Source organism: Melanotaenia boesemani, chromosome 12 (assembly GCF_017639745.1).
Source record: "Melanotaenia boesemani isolate fMelBoe1 chromosome 12, fMelBoe1.pri, whole genome shotgun sequence".
Lineage (NCBI taxonomy): Eukaryota > Metazoa > Chordata > Actinopteri > Atheriniformes > Melanotaeniidae > Melanotaenia > Melanotaenia boesemani.
The window spans coordinates 23370317-23387173 of record NC_055693.1 but is presented as its reverse complement, the minus strand read 5'-3'; the positions used below and the strand labels follow the sequence as shown (position 1 = coordinate 23387173).

General features: G+C 38.6%; 1 protein-coding gene across 2 annotated transcripts in view; it reads left to right on the top strand.

Moving 5' to 3' along the window:
• LOC121650353 (general transcription factor IIF subunit 2-like) overlaps positions 1-15896 on the top strand; it is a 47353-nt gene extending 31457 nt beyond the window's left edge. For both annotated transcript variants that reach the window (XM_042001825.1, XM_042001826.1), the window contains 4 exons: positions 9103-9184; positions 11608-11704; positions 14393-14536; positions 15526-15896. In XM_042001825.1, the coding sequence (XP_041857759.1) occupies positions 9103-9184; positions 11608-11704; positions 14393-14536; positions 15526-15669 (467 nt within the window). In that variant the 3' untranslated portion in view covers positions 15670-15896. The remainder of the gene's footprint in view (positions 1-9102; positions 9185-11607; positions 11705-14392; positions 14537-15525) is intronic.
• The last annotated feature ends 961 nt before the right edge of the window (positions 15897-16857 follow it).

Here is a 16857-nt window from a genome sequence, read left to right as displayed (position 1 = left end):
ATTGAAAAATCATCATGATTCATAGCTTCCTTTCTGTTGTTGAAACAGAGTCCTCTCTTCAATGCCCTGCAGGTGTCACTAATGCAGTTTTTAAAAAGGCTCTTTTTTCCTGAATAATGTGTGTGTGTGTGTGTGTGTGTGTGTGTGTGTGTGTGTGTGTGTGTGTGTGTGTGTGTGTGTGTGTGTGTGTGTGTGTGTGTGTGTGTGTGTGTGTGTGTGTGTGTGTGTGTGTGTGTGTATGTATTATTTCTTGATAGCTGATTTCACCCCTTTACTATTTATATTTCTCTCTTTTTCCTCCTGAAAAGAAAGGGGGAACATCCTCTGCTGCTATGGATCATCGTCATCTGATAATTATGCAACTTACAGTGTGTTTGACCTTTAAGCTGCAGGGTCTGAGCACAGTGAAATCTGTTGAGGGTCTGACTTGTCTTAAAGTGCCCTTTGTCTGACACCTTATGTTTCAAGTGATCTTTGTAGATCAGGGGTGGCCAGCGTTGGTCCTCAAGATCCACAATCCTGCAGGTTTTCCATGCATCCCTGCACCAACACACCTGACTCAAATTAAATGGATCCAACAGCCTATAAGGATCTGCACAATGACTCATTAGTTTAAGTCAGGTGTGTCGGTGCAGGGATGCATGTAAAACCTGCAAGACTGTGGCTCTTTAGGGCCGACGTTGGCCACTCCTGTTGTAGATGATCCACTGCTGTTACTGAAACGTCCAGTCTCTCACCTGAGGCACTATTCACAGCGCAAATCACTTACATGGCCGTGCGTGTCTACACTAAGTTGCTTTTGTTTTGTTAAATTCATGTCTCTGAGGGGCAGGTGAAGCAAGTTTGTGTGAGAGTTATACAACAATGTGCGAGAACAAATTATTAAAGCTAAAACCAAGAGTGAAGTGCATGTAAAGTACATCAAACCACACACACTTTAGCCACTTGATTAAAACAGAAGAAGAATGTGATTGAATTATATGCAGAAGGAGCATAAATCTGCCATAATAGGACAAGACAAACACGTAGTCCTGTTACAGCAAGCGCCTCGCAGCCCGGATTGAGATCTGCTAATTACCTTTTCACAGAGCTTTCAATCACTTGTTTAATTACGTCTCTACCGCTTCCTACATAAAGAGACGGCAGTATGGATGCTTTTACCTCACACTTGAGAAGGCGAATAAGCACATTTTCCCAAATAGCAAACCTCCTTATAGCCAGACGTGTCTCTGTGGTGGAGTAATGATGTTCTCTGCACCCTTGAAACACTGACTTCTAGTTACAGTCATATATTTGGCGGCGCTGTGTTGTTTGTCTGTCTATTAGCAATGTAACTCAAAATGTTATGGACGGCATTTGATGAAATTTTCAGGAAATCTCAGAAATGGAATAAGGAACAAGTGATTAGATTTTGGGGGTGGTCTGCATCACCACCTGGTTCCAGGAATTTTTTTAAAGGATTCTTTACAATACGGAGATAGGGATCACTTTGACATCCTAACTAAAAAATAAAAAATAATGCCCACAATCATTGGCAAAAAAAAATTACAATGGCCAGGCGGAGGTCTGCACTCTCTGGGTGCTTCTAGTTTTTAAAGAGTTGTGTGCTGCAGTGTTTTAGATTTTATGGTAAGGGCTCAGATAGCCCTAAAACAGAAAAGCTGCAGGTTATCGCTGAAGCTACCCAGAGCTTCTTTCCTTCAAACTATATTTGTGTTTGCTTTCTTATGTGCTTTGGGATTTTCTTGGAGAAAGTGTACAGACACTTTGCTCTTCACTTTTGCTGTTTTTGGTTGTAAATATGAAGCTATGTAACTTAAAAGTTCCTGGGATGTTCATGTGTAGTAATTTTTATATTTTATAGACATGGTTTAGTTCTTTTCTGTGTATTTTTAATTTGGGGAAGATCTTGTCAGAGATGTGACAGTTGCATAGATTAATACTGTTGTGTCTTTATTATGCAATCATCCTACAGAGAAACTACATACACTGCACTCAAAAACATGATTGCATGTAACATACCTTTGTTACAGAGTATGAATCCATTTTACATCATTAGACCATCTAGAAGCATCTTGCAAAGAGGAACCCAACAAAGAGAGAGACAGAACAACAACAAAAAACCACGAGGCATTAACAGTTGTAATTATAGACTGTGTTGTCTTGTATACTTTCTTAACTGAGGCATATAAAATGTAAAGCAGGAAGGACCTCCTGAATCTTTCTTTATTGCAGTGGACTTGAAGAAGCCTCTCTCTGAACACACTGTTGTTTCCCCACCGTATTATGAAGCATTATCCTTCAAACTTTTGCAGCATTCTTCTCAGGACAATCAGCTCTTAAGCTTTATTTGCAGATGAACTTGATCTTGTACTCTTAGACCTGTTTTTGAATTCATAATTAAAACCCAAGTACTCAGACTCTTTGCTACCATAGAACATTTAAATGATGAATACACAGTGTTGGATTAATTCTATCATAAATATTGTATTTTGTTTGCTCTTTTTGCACAGTAATGCAATTCCAGCTCTCTTTTGCTTTAAGGAAAATACTCTAAAACAGAGATCCTGTGAATATTTATTTTTCTTCCACTGATACAGATTCTGAGAGCATGTGGGGCCAGAGACCTATGAATGAACTGTTCCTCCACAATAATTATAGCTGCACCTGTGGGTGGCAAATAGAGTTCAACTTTCTAGAGTTTCTTTCCTCTTTAAACAACATAAACATTGAGCATCTTTGCCTTTACTGGATCACTGCATCACCTGTACATCAGGTCTCCTAGACTCAAACAAAGAAAAAGAAAAAAGCAAATAAAAAGGAGGGAAAACACGACTGAATGAATCTATTAATATGAGTAGTTTACTCCGATGATCACTGAATTTGTGGTATCTACAGAGATGATCTCACTCATGTTGCTGCAGCTGACCTAACTGTAAGATGGTAATAGAGCCTTATGATGTCCTGAATGAGAAGTGTGTAGGAGAATTAGGTGACTGAATGTCTGCTGAAGGTGTTGACCACAACACTGATACAGCATGTAAGACATCTACATTGAAGCCAGTGTACAAGAGTCTGTCTTCAGTGTTCCTCCCACATACAGAAGCCTTGAGCTACACTTAGCTGTAGTCGATCTCTCCGTCGTTTGTTTGTCCATGTTTAGAAAAGGCATTTGTCTCCTACGCTGAGAGTCCATGAAAGCCACAGAAACAGGAAAACCTGAATGGCAGCACAGAAACGGAACTCTTGTCTTTGACTCCTTGTGACCGCCGCAGCCTCGCACAACAAGGATGTAGTGGAGGATGTTCAGTGTAGTCTGTGGACACATCTGTCTTGTGTGTGTGTGTGTGTGTGTGTGGGTGTGTTTTTTGACTCTGTGCTTTGGCACTCACTAGCCAATAATTGCACATAATTGCATCCATTTGTGGAAAAGGCAAAGATGAACATTAGTGAGATCCGTGACACGTACTGCGAAGTGTTTGTTGCCTTAAGAGACTCTTGCAGGCAGTTGTGTGACACATGATGTCAGGTGGTGGTGTGATTGTTGCTATGGTGACTGAAGCAGTTTAACTTGCTTTAGTGCAGCTTTGGTTAATGCTGCATACATGTATTATAAATACATTTCTCAGTAAAACATTTTTCTGTGTCATAGAGCACAAACAAAAATCAACAACAAAACAGATCACTCAATGTGTCCTCCACCAAGGCCAAAACGGTTTTTCAAACTTTTTTTTTTTTTATTACTTTTTTTCCCCATAATCCAACTGCCTCCCAAGTTTCCTGAAATTTGGTTTAGTTTTTTTACATAAACTGGTTGATAAAAAGACAAACAGCACTAATCACAAACTCATGCCTTGGCTTACATCGATGGTAGTAAAACACAAGTAATAATATTGCTCTGGGTTCTGTGTTCATTTACATTCACGGAGAGAAGAACTAGTTTGTATTCTGCCCTGTTCACTTCTGTACCAAACATTTTAAGACCCCTTGTGCAGCTTTCACTGTGACTTAACATCAACTTGGTGGAATTGAAGCTATTTTTTCTTTACAGATCGGCTTCAGCTCAGGCATGTTGCCTCACATGTTTCCTCCCTGCCTTTCCATGTTTGACTCCTAAAAAAATGTCAATCTTTAAGCATTGTTTAGGTTGAATGATATGTTTTTAGTTTGTTCTGTTGCTGTATCTTCCATTTTTTTCTGCAGTTTACTGTTCAGTTCACTGGTATTTACATGGCCATATACAACAAAACCTTCCCAAACCATGTTCGACAGTACAGATGGGAGAAAGTTGTTCTGTTTCAGTGTTTTTCTGCCTCCAAAGATGATCTGATGTTTTAGAGCAGGGGTGTTCAAAGTCTGTACTCGAAGGCTGTTGTCCTGCAGGTTTTCAATGTTTCCTGCTTCAACATACCAGACTCAAATGACATGGATCCCACAGAATTTTGTATAATATGGGACCTTTGAGTTGTGTAAATGCTCCAGGGTTTTTGCTGTGAGTGAAGTGGGCAAGCGCCCAAGGTGTAATCTGAGTAAGGGCACACGGGCGACAGGATGGGTTTTTCAGACTGCTGCTAATTCCTAGGTCATTTTAGTGGAGTGCGCGCCCACATCAGCATCTGGATCCCACAGATCAAATTAAAACCAATCATTCCAGAAAGTGCTTCCAAATAAACTGTATTTCATTAATAAAGTTAGTTTAGTTAAATACTTAAAGCCCAGGGCACAATACAGGCCAGGACCGGCCCTATCAATCTAGTAAAGTTTTTCTCTGTTGTCTTGTTCTTCGTAGCCCTTCCTCGTCAGTCAGTCGTGTGTTCTGACCTGCGTTTGTTTATTTGTGCTTGGTGTAACACTTTGTTTATCCTGCTGCAGCAGCGCTTTCAGTTAAGTAAAGTCTTGAGTTACTACACTTGCCTGGCTTGTGGTCCTTTTTCCTTTACTCCTCCCACCTTGTCTAATCACAAATTCAAATGAATAAAAACAAACTATCCCAATTATTTACTTTTTGTTAATGACCGAATGACTGAACTTTGATAGACTGATGTTGAATCTTTTCTTATTGTTTGCCCTGCCATGTTCTTTTTTTTTTTTTTTTTTTCATCATTTATCTGATAATGGCCTCCTGTGTTCTTTTGCTGAATCAGACATGGTGCTCACAGCTCCAAAAATATACATAATGAATGTCAGGGGACCATCAGAATGAGTCAGAAACACAGTTTTATTGTTAGAAAGTTATGTATCATTGCTTTGATAATATGTATGAAATGTCAGTGTAATATCCATAGTAAATATGAAGTGAAAATAAACAAATAAAAACAAAATGTTCTACTTCAGCCACAGTTTTCTGGCTTGTTACATCATTTTTTGACATGTTGAGAGGCAGAAATGTTTCTTTAGGAGAGCAGTGGTTTTATCTTTGTTTGCCAGTCATGCATGATGTTGCTGTTCCATGTTCTTATAATGACGTACAGCAACATTTACAATGTGTCTTCGCTCGCTGACCACTCCCAGGAGGATGATAATTATGGATTCATGGAGTTTATGGACTCTAAATTCATTACAGGTGGTTGTGTAATCTTTTCAGCTCTTTTTCTGACATCTTTGGGTATCCTCATTTGTGTCATACACTTTAAAAAACATGTTTTGAAACATACTTACACCAACTCAGTGTATTTATGAGTTTTGACTCTCAGAATTACCAGAGTAATAGGCATAAACAAGCTTGAGGCTGTGTGTTAATTTTGTCTTATTTTATAGTTTCCCCCTTTTTTAAAATAGTTTTTAATCCCAGGAAATAATCAAGCCCACTATTACTGAAGCTTTACTCTTAATACTGCTTAGTGGAGAATTCCCACAGAGAGCTTGAGTGAGATAATACAGCAGCATCCTGTGAAGCCTTTCCCTTAATCTGTAGTAGCTGGATTGATTAACCTGCTGTGGAGCCACAACAGCTCTAAAGTTTCACATCAGCAACTTAACAGAAGTGTTAAACAACAATAAACACATTTTAATTATCCTCAATAATTACTAATTACAAATATATTTGTTTGCAGTGGACAAAATGGATTAAGGGTCTGTGTAATAAAACACAAATTAAACTGTTTCATTTGCACACAGTGTGAAACAAGGTCAGTAGGGCATGTGCACATATTTTAAGGTCCAACAAGCAGACACGAATGTCTTACACTATTTTAATATGTGGGAGGACATTTGTAAAGTGATAAGTGCCTTTTTAGTGCTGAAATGCAGCCTAGTTATTATGTTGACAATACACCACGTCATCTAGGCAACAAAAGATGCCACAGAGCAGCGAATGCCGACTGACAGGCAATCCCACTGCGCCTCCGTCATCAGAGGCTGACGTTGCTTTGAGTGACGCCCGAGAGGGGGGAGGGGAGCATCTTTTCACTGGATCTTTTCTTCGCAGTTCTCCCACGCGTTTTAAGTAGGAGGGGCTAAGACAAAGGGAGAAGATGAAAGCGAGGGGAGGAAACACTGATTAGACAGGAATCTACACCTGAAGATCCTCAGCTGCTTAAATGATTTAAAGAAAATGTTGAAATGTGTCAGATAGCCAGTTTCTCTTCTCTACAGCGTCATTCATGCCTGTCGGTCTAATCATCTCTTGTGTCTTGTCACTCTCTGTAGGCCCACTCCCTCCATTTGCCCTTTGAGCATCTCTGTCACTTTCACTGCTGGTTTTTGTTGCCATGTGAGTTGTGAAATGTAGGGGGCTTTTCAAAGCTTTTATGTGCCCAGATAAAACCGATGCCAAATCATAAAACATTGCACAATAGACTAAGCTGTTGCCAGTGAAACGCCAACGCTCACCAAATGGACTCCACCATTTCCTGGACAGTTTATACAAAAAGAGAAAAATAAAAGCAGCTACAGTAATGTGTGGAGAGGAGCAGAAGAGGCACAAATGGTTTTGGAAAAAGCTTGTAGGCTTGCACAGTTGAACTATGGGCTAAAGCACCTTATGAAAGCGCTGCAGAAAATATGTTTATTTTTCAAGGTGATGTCGAAATGACAGAAAATGTGTCCGGCTGTGAGTTTTATCTGGACGGGTTATTGAAGGTTGGCTCAACTCGCAACTGGTTCCAGACTGTAAATGTGTTGTTTTATGCTTTTATCACCAGCAACCAGTAAAGTATGATTTTTAAAATAGGAAAATATCTAAAAATAATCTCCCTGGGAGCAGAATAAAACAAGAGATATTTTTTCTGATCTGCACAGTGAAAAATAACATAGATTTGATGTCATGATTGCTATTTAAAAAGAGCCAGTGCATCTGTACATGTGTGCAGCTGAATACACTAGTTTTTTTTTTATTTCAGTTTTATTACATTTTTTTCTAAAAGAAGGAGAATCTGCAAAAAATGTCAAATAAAAACAGAATTCAGCATTTAATTCAATTCAGCTTTATTTGTATAATGCCTATTTCCTACAAAGTCATCTCAAGGCACTTTACAGACATAATCAAATCAAGCCAATTCATTGTGGTCTAATAAAAATAAATCTACATTAGTACAATTAATGTTCACACAAGCCATTTATATATATAAAAAAATAGCCTAGCTAAGGCAGCCAGTGGATTGCATCGAATATTCTCTTTGATCCAGTCCCCCATCCTGAGCATCCACGGGGTGGCGGGTGACAGTGGAAAGGAAAAATCTCTTTTTAAACAAGGAGGAAAAACCTCCAGTAGAAAACGGCTCAGGGACGGCGGCCATCTACCTTGGCTGGTTGGAGGTGGAGAGGACAGGAAAGAGGGATCAACAAGCACCACAACTTTTTAGCCAGGGAGACTTGCCGAATGCAGTGACTTGCAAATCAATAAAATCCCTCATTAAATTAAACTGTAACAAATCATTGGTTGAGATTTTTTTTTTTCTTGGAAAACGTCTTCATGATATGAATTTGAAGACAAATCCAGGAGACCCAAGACTGTGGACCAAAGGTCCGCCAGCTGGCCTTTTATTTATAGATTAAATTGATTACTTATCATTTTGCAGTGAGTGTAAATCTAATCTGAGTGAAAGTCTGGTTCTTCCATAGTTGCCCCTTGTGACAGTTTGTCCATCAGTCACAGAGCTGCAGGGACGTCTGTCCTTCTGTCACTTTAGTTTCATCTCTGCTGAGCTCTAAGTCAGTTTCCTTCGTTCCTTTGCTTGGAAATTTGGTCAACATCCAGAATTTCTATTTTTTCAACCCTTCTGCAGTTACAGTTAATCACATTTCTGTATTGAGAATTGTAAAGTTAAAAATAGCAACTTCAAGCACAGACAAGAAACATATACTTTAGATTAAATTTGGGTTATTATCTTTAAGATAAAACAAGTATTTTAATAATAATAATAATACATTTTATTTATAAAGGCGCCTTTCTCACACTCTAGCACTGACAGGTCTTTCATTAACATTTCTGTTAGTGCTACACTAATGTTAACATGGACAAAAATTACACTTCAGAAATGGTTAATTATTTTGACTTCAGTCTAATGGCTGTTAGATAATCAAGCTTACTGTTGTAATAACACATCACCAGTGGGGTAAAACTAGACAATCCAACAACTGATGAATTCTACTTTCCTTCTGTTTTCAGAACAAACAGAAAAGGTTTAAGATAAGTTTTCAGTGGAAACAGCATCCTCTAAACATACCGCAAGAGTGCATCTAGCTCCATCACCGTTATATATTATTCATCAGTACTCATTGTGGTCTCATACTGTGTTTTAAAACTCCTCTACCATCATTAACCTCCATTAACCTCCATTAACCTCAAAATTTATAAGAATGAAAAATAATCCTATGGGATTAGAGAAAAAATACTTTCTGTAAATGATGCATATTTATTATAAAAATTAAGAGACCAGGTTTAGAACAATTAAAATACAACAATTAGTTTTTCCTATTATACAGAACAGAAGGAAGAAAGCAAGTAAATTGTTTGATGTGGCAAATATATACACAATATTTAAGTTTTATGTGAACAACATATGGAAACAAACTTTGTTACAACAGAACAGAGTGTGCATCTGCGTGTACTGTATCTTTCTGAATTATGATTAAGCAGCTGAGTCACTGTCTTTGTGGTAGATGAAATCAATCTGGAGGGGATGGTGGTGCACAGAGCCGAATGCAGGCCAGTCATCTCTGACAGCTACATGAAGATAAAGAGGTGAGTGACCTTTTCTCTTATCTCAGACGCTGCAGTTTGAAAGGTGTTTATTAAGTTAACTTAATAATACGCAAGTTGAATTTATGGCGTAAACACAAAGGCAAATCGACCTTACAGATTCCAACAATATTGACTCTGTTTTGTGGAACAACATGAATGAAAGCGTCATGTTTTGTTTATTTTTTATGTAATGCACAAAACTAAAATATCACAGCCTCTCCATCCTCACAGCTCCTGTAATTTTCACTTGTTTTATTACTATATTTAAGCTTGTTGGAAATATTAACAGCATATCAAATTAGTTACCTTTACATGATTTTCTTTATTTGTCATGTGTAACGTGAAGTGTTAAACCTAGCTCATTGTACACATCACCTATTTACATGAACAGAAATTATGTATTTGTCATGAAGGGATGAAGCTTGTCTGAAGCAGCAGATATTTCCAGATATCAGAGACCTGATGGTATTTCTCCACTTCAGACCTTTATATGTTGGATAACATAGCGATCCAGCAGGGGTGACAAACTCTTTTCTTTGAGGGCTGCTATCTTGCAGGTTTTGTTGTTCCACTGCCCCAACTCACTTGATTCCAGTCAAATTGATATAACATCTTTTTCAATGACCCTTTAATTTCAGTCAGGTGTTGGAGCAGGGACAAAAGAAACACCTGCAGGATAGTGGCCTTTGAGGACCGGAGTTTGACATCTGTGGTCACATTCTTGAACTTTAAGGTTTCTAGGTTAAAGTATCTACTTACTTCCAAACTATGGAAATACAACAAGACAATTGCATCTTCCTTGCACAGCACTAGTCATTTTGGTTTGTTTGACCACGACCTTGTTCCCTGGAAGTACATAAACTTGCAAAAGTCACATGACTGAATACAGTTAGTTTAAAAAAGGCCTCATTTTGAATTGTTGGCAGTGTCAAGCTTTAAAAGTGATGGGAGGTGGACCACAAAAGACAAAAAAAAAATGTTTTCAGGGAGTAAGGCCAAAAACTAATAGGTGGCTGAAACTGTTAAAAACCCAGAATTTTGCAGTGGAATTCGATGTGTGAACTTAGGATCTGAGTTTGTTGCTTCCTTTACAAATTTAAGCTAAATTTCCACGTAAGAGAGACAGAGAAAAAAAAAGTAGATCATAATGATGATGCTACAATCTCTTGGTCTCTGGGGCCAATCCAGATGGACTAAAGCAACAAGGAAAAGTGCCCTGTGATCTCATGAATCAAAACATGTAGAGCTGTCAAGGTTTATGCATTTGATAAAAAACCTTTGTTGTTGTATATCAGAAGTTGCTTCTTTCACCCCCTAAACAATACAAAATCTGCTCAAGAGACATGAATGAATTCCAACAAGAGGAGAGAAGTAGTTGACAGGCGTGTCGCTGCAACTGTTCATTTGTGCACACAAAACACACAAGTCCACTCTGCCTTTTGTTGTTATCTGGTCTGTCTCCTTTTCTCTGGATTCTGTTATTCCAGCCAGAGTTAGTGGACAGCATTGCTATAGCAACAGCATCACTGTGGTAGATCCACTGTTACAATACAACCCGAGGCATACACAGCACAGCTTGTATCAATGTGTCAGCCATCACATCAGTAAGACTAAAGAAAACCGCTTTATGGGTGGAAGTGTGAAAAAGAGTTTCCTCCTGTTTCTCAGCTACTTTCCTGTGTTTTGGCATACACTTAAAAAGAGAAAAGAAAAGAGATTCCTGCTGTGAACCTCGGGGCAGGATTCTCCTTCGATGATACAGGATGATATTTGTCTACTGCCGTACTGAAGTTAGATTGTTATGCAACTTGGCTTAATTACAAAACTGAGAAGAAAACTCGTTTGGATCCAGTATTATCACTCATTTGGGTAGCAGCTGACAAATGTCCCTCCATCATTGCATGCTGCAGAATAGAAAAGACAGTGACTGAGTGTGTGTGAGAATGGGATTTTGGTGGAAATTTAACCCTTCATTTATGGAGACTGCATTAAGCACACATTTTTCACATTGATAAAGAGTTTAAATAAAACAAAATGATTATGACACAAACAATGGTGATATTGAAGGGGTAGATATGGTGAGTTAATTTTCCTTGGGCAGGGCGTCAGGCAGCTGCAGTGCCTTGTGTTTAACATTTGAGTCTATAGTCGGATCATAAGTCTAAATAAAATGTGTACAGTGATTGGCCAAGTCAAAACTAATGACAGTCAATATAAAATAAATAGAAAGCAGAGGATCTGTGAGCAGAGGCGCTGCCATTACATATCTGCTTAGTTTAACCTCAAGGTGCTGACAGTTGCCCTTCTGCCAACAGGCACATCTGTCAGCTCTGACATCAAGTTTGTCAGAGACACACGAAGCAAACTTTCTCTCTTTTCCTCTCTCTCGTGTGTGTGTGTGTGTGTGTCTGTGTGTGTGGCAGGCTGCAGATTGAGTCCGTCAAGCCTCAGCGTCTGTCGCAGCAGCTGGATAGAGCCATCACTACAGCCTTTAAGCCTGTGGCCAACCATGATTTCAATGTGAGAGGCATACCAGCAGGGATGTATCTGTGTCTTTGTCACCAGTTTGATCCACTTGATTTCATGTGGTGAAAAACTTCCAACATCATTTTTAATCAGAATGCAGTGAATGGATGTAGAACCAGGGACGGACTGGCCATCGGACATACGGGCATTTTCCCTGGCGGCTGAAGGGGTTTTTTGGGGCCAACACAGTTTTATTGGTCTGACTGGTTCATGAAGCATGTGGATTGGCAGCTAGCACTTTCTCTGTGGTCCCTGTGTCTGAATTTTTCATCCAGTCAGCACAGAACTTGTTTTCCTCACCATCAGCCCATGAAACACGTTGATCTGCGGCACATTTGTTCTTTACTTAACTGACCAGGCTGAACCAGTCAGATACATTAAACCCTGTTTGGCTCTGTATCACCCAACATTTCATCGCTTGTTCTTTATCCCATTTCTGAAATTTCCCTAAAATTTAATCAAAATCCATCCTTAACTTTTTGAATTATGTTGCAGACAGACAGATGCTGCCAAATACATGACCTCCACCTTGGTGGAGCTACCAGTAATTACACTTTTGGGAAGTATTTAATGTGCCCTCACTGCATTTAAAACTCACTGCATGGTTTTAGTGGTTTAAAGAAGTTGTATGGTTAGTATTCACATTCAAGGAAAGGGGAAAATTTATGGCATGATTGCCTGGGCCAAAATTCCAGGCCTGATTATTATTCTTAATTTTTTTTTTCCTTTGTAGCACCAAGATGATGGAGGCTGTTTCGACACTGACCTGCAGATTTAGTATAGGAAAAGGTTTTTATATGTTTTCTTTACAAACACTCTGAACCAGCTACTGTATAAACAGAGATTTTTCATACGAAGTATTTTAGCTTCAGCATGGTCTGATTTTTTGGTTCAGTAGTTTCCTTTGATAAGAAGAAAAATATTATAATAGATCAAGTAAAGAGCTGTTCTATATGCAAACCATATGTTTATCTAAGCACTGTGCTTTTGCACAATTGCATAATTAAATCTAAACATTTCTAAAAGATTGGAATAGGAAGTGGTTTAAATGCAATGCAGCCTTGCCTTAAATATTTTAAACATTTGTGATAGTATCTTTTATACATTATACAACCCCATTTCCAAAAAATGTTTAGAATCTCATATAAATACAAACAGAAAGCAATGACTTGCAAATCCTGTCAACCCATATTTTATTCCTAATTGAACATAAACATATCAGATGTTGGAATTGATATATTTTACCATTTTCTGGAAAATATTGGCGATATCATGACAAGAAGAAGCCATATGTGAACACCATCCAGAAATGCCACCATTTTCTCTGGCTAATTCAGCTCATTCAGAATGGTCTGTGGCCAAGTGGAAAATTGCTCTGTGGTCTGATGAATCGGAATTTTAAATTCTTTTTGGAAACCATGGATATCCTGTAGACTAAAAACCAGAGAAACCACCCTGCTTGTTATCAGAGGACAGTTTAAAAACCTGCATCTCTGATGGTATGGGGTTACTTTTGTGCCTGTGGTGTGGGCAGCTTCTACATCTGCGAAGCTCCATCACTGCTGAAAAGTAAATGTAGGTTTTAGAGTAACATCTGCTCCCATCCAGACAACGTCTCTCTCAGGGAAGGCCTTGCAGCTTTCAGTCAGAGAATACTAAACCACATACTGCACCCATCACAAGAGTATGGCTTCACAGGAGAAGAGTCTGGGTGCTAAACTGGCCTGTCTGTAGTCCAGATCTGACACCAATAGAAAACAGTTGGGGCATCATGAAATAAAAATAATCCAGCAAAGAAGAACCAGGACTGATGACCATCTAGAATTCTGAATTTGGCAAGAATAAAACAACATATCTTTATTAAAACTCCAGCAACTGGTCTCCTCACTTCCCAAATGTTTACACCTAGTTGCTTAAAGAAGAGGAGATGCTGCACAATAGTAAACATCACTTTCTTCCATACTTGTGCTCTTGTCAAATTCAATTCTGCGTTCTGCATTAAATGGCCAGTTTCAACATCTGATATGTTTGTTATATGGGGAACATGATGAGATTTGCATTCTGTTAATATTCACATTTTACACAGTGTCCCAACTTGCTTAAAATTGAGATTTTACATTTAAAATAGGGTCTTTTTAGGTGAAAAGAGAAATTTGGAGTTGTTTTATGTTATTAAACCCTCAAAGTCATGCGCATAAAAAGGGTTGTAGCCATGGAAATACATTTTATTACAAGAATTTCTTTATTTTCTTTTATTAAAGGAATGTTTGTTTTGAAGTGAGGTAGTGTAAAGCTGTTATGGGGTAAGAAAATAATAAAAAAAATTGATTTCAGTAAAGATATATTGCGTTGCCAAACGAGCACTAGTTTAAACTCTGAATTTCTGAATTCCCAGTAGGAAAATTCAACAGGAACTCACTCCATAGAACATCACCCAGAGTACGTCCGTACAGTTTTGTTGCAAGACAGAGTTTTGGTTTGTAGTTGGAGCTTGGATAATCTGACTTCTGAGTTCAAATGCAATGTCCCAAAGTACCCAAAGAATGTAGGTGCTGCATCTGAAGTGTTCATTTTAACCACATTAAATAACTCTGTTTCCTTATCTGCAAAGTTATTGTCTTTTACATTAACACTCACTCATTGTCACTATCATTAATGGGTTTTAATGAATGTGATCCAAAGGTGGTGTATGAGAAGAAGAAGAAGTCTGAAGGGAAGATGGTGAGAGCTGAGCGGCAAGTTGTGTTGGACATGCTCTTCTCTGCCTTCGAGAAACACCAGTTTTACAGCTTCAAGGAACTGGTGGACATCACCAAACAACCTGTGGTTAGTGGCATGCATGCACACACACAAATACGTGAAGAAGTACACAATACACACAAACACATTAGCAACAATGTAACTGGAAAAAAAAAAAAAAAAAAAAACGGCACACCTGCCCACTATCCACCTTGCTTTGTTGAATTTGAACAAATCACCCACAGCATGACGTCCATGCCTATTCAAACTATCTGTTGTGGCTGAAATGTGGGCCAACACACGCACACTGCACAAATTGATCCAGTGCAGTGGATTTATTCCAGCCTGCAGTGAACAGCACTGTGTAGGTGCTGATGAGACCTTGAGGTCCTCTGCTCCCTCTGATTGCATCTGATTGCATAACCATCGGCTGAGTAGGAGTCAAACGCCCCAGTACACTCCACACCATCATTTCTCTCCCAAAGCACTTGGCCAACACTCAAATTAACTGAACTAAAGTAACCAAAATGTCCATTGTGAGAAATCTTGGAGCACATGTCTGTTATTCACAGTAGCCACAGCTTTACAAGCTCAACAGTGACACCCTGTGTTTAATGTAGGTAATAGCCTGCACTACGTTTGAGTCCATATAGTTCTGCAGGATATTCTATAAAATTAATTAGGAAATAAATGTTTGCAGATGTATGTAAATGTAATGTCGGGACCCACTGCCTGCATGGTATGTTTAACCATAACACACACACACACACACACACACATACATACACACATATATATATATATATATATATATATACATATATAGTGTTATTATATTAAAGTTGATTGTTAGTTTTAATACTTTTCTGAGAGAATTTAGAAAATAACTAAATATTTCCTTGACATATTGTCTAATCTACCATAAAAGGAGAAAACCGACTCTAAAGTTAGTTCCATTACGATTTGATTTCTTTGTGTATTCTGTTAGACACGAGTGATGAACAAAACTTAGATCAATAAGAATAATAACTTGTGTGATTGTTACAAAAGCAAGTTGTTTCTCCTGTATCATGCAGACCTACCTAAAAGAAATCCTGAAGGAAATTGGAACTTGCAGCCGTAAAGGAGCACACAAAAGCAGCTGGGAACTAAAGCCGGAGTACCGACACTACCAATCTGCTGAGGAAGAGGAGATGATTAGCTCTGGAAAAGGTCACTGAGCATCGTGGCCCACAGAGATCCAGACTTTGAATCATGTTAATATTTGTGTTAATATTTTTGTATATTTTTATGTTACCATTGGCTAAAAAATTAATATTGTGCCACGTGGCCGATTTCTGTTATGAGTTCTGATAATGCAGTGAAAGAAGTTAGTTACCTGAGTTTTTTACAGGCAGCTGTCTGATTATGAAGCTGTTTGCTGGATTAAATCTGTTGGGGAAACATTCCTGTTAAGTCTTTCCTTCTTGAACTCTGTCCTGGAAGTCACATTTCAGGCAGGTTTATCACAGCAGTCGAGGCACAGGTGGGTCTAATTAAAACAAGGACAGCTCTGTTCCAGCTCTCCTGCCACACTTTCCTACATTTATGTTATTAGCACACCTGTGTTTGACACACCTGGGAAAGTGCCATTTACTTTATTTCATGCAAGATGAACAGTTGTAAATAGTATAGTGGGTTTTTTTTCTCTCGGATTGCTGCTGCTGCTTCTTTAAAAAAAAAAGATTAAAGAGAAAATGTCCGGAAGCTTGCTGCCAGTCATGTTTCATCCCTCTCTCTCTTTGTTGCCATGGCGACATTTAAAACTGTATTTACAATAAATGGCACAATGTAAAAACCTACTGTGACCCCACCCCGTCTACCAATGTGTGTCAGCAGGTGTCTCGCTGTCAAATGGCAAAAGCATGATTAGGGTGAGATCAAGGCAGAGTTATCTTCCACTGATTCAACTGTATAATCTTTTCCATGAGATTAACAGTAGATGAAGCACATGTGTGACAGCTACACAAAATCAATTTGTACATCACTGCTGGTAGACCTTGAAGTCACAACAATGACTGCCTGTTTTCCTCAAGGAAATCAAACTAAAGTGCAACTTACTATAAAGGTGCGTTTTGTACTCGCCTGGTCACATTGACCTTTAAAAGGTGCATAATGCATGATTAATGTTGCTATAAGAGAAGATGATGAAACCAAAGGCCAAAATCTTCACAGATTAACATGACAAATTGCAGCCTTTTATGATTGGAAAGGCTAAAGCCCAAGAGTTGGTTGAATTCTCATTCTAGGAAGCTTCCATTATTTTATCTCCTTTACTGTTGGAATAAAAAATTAGATCCTTGTCGCTTTTGTGTAGTCATACCGACTGGGACTCCAATTAAATCAGTTGAACATGTCTTAATTTCTTT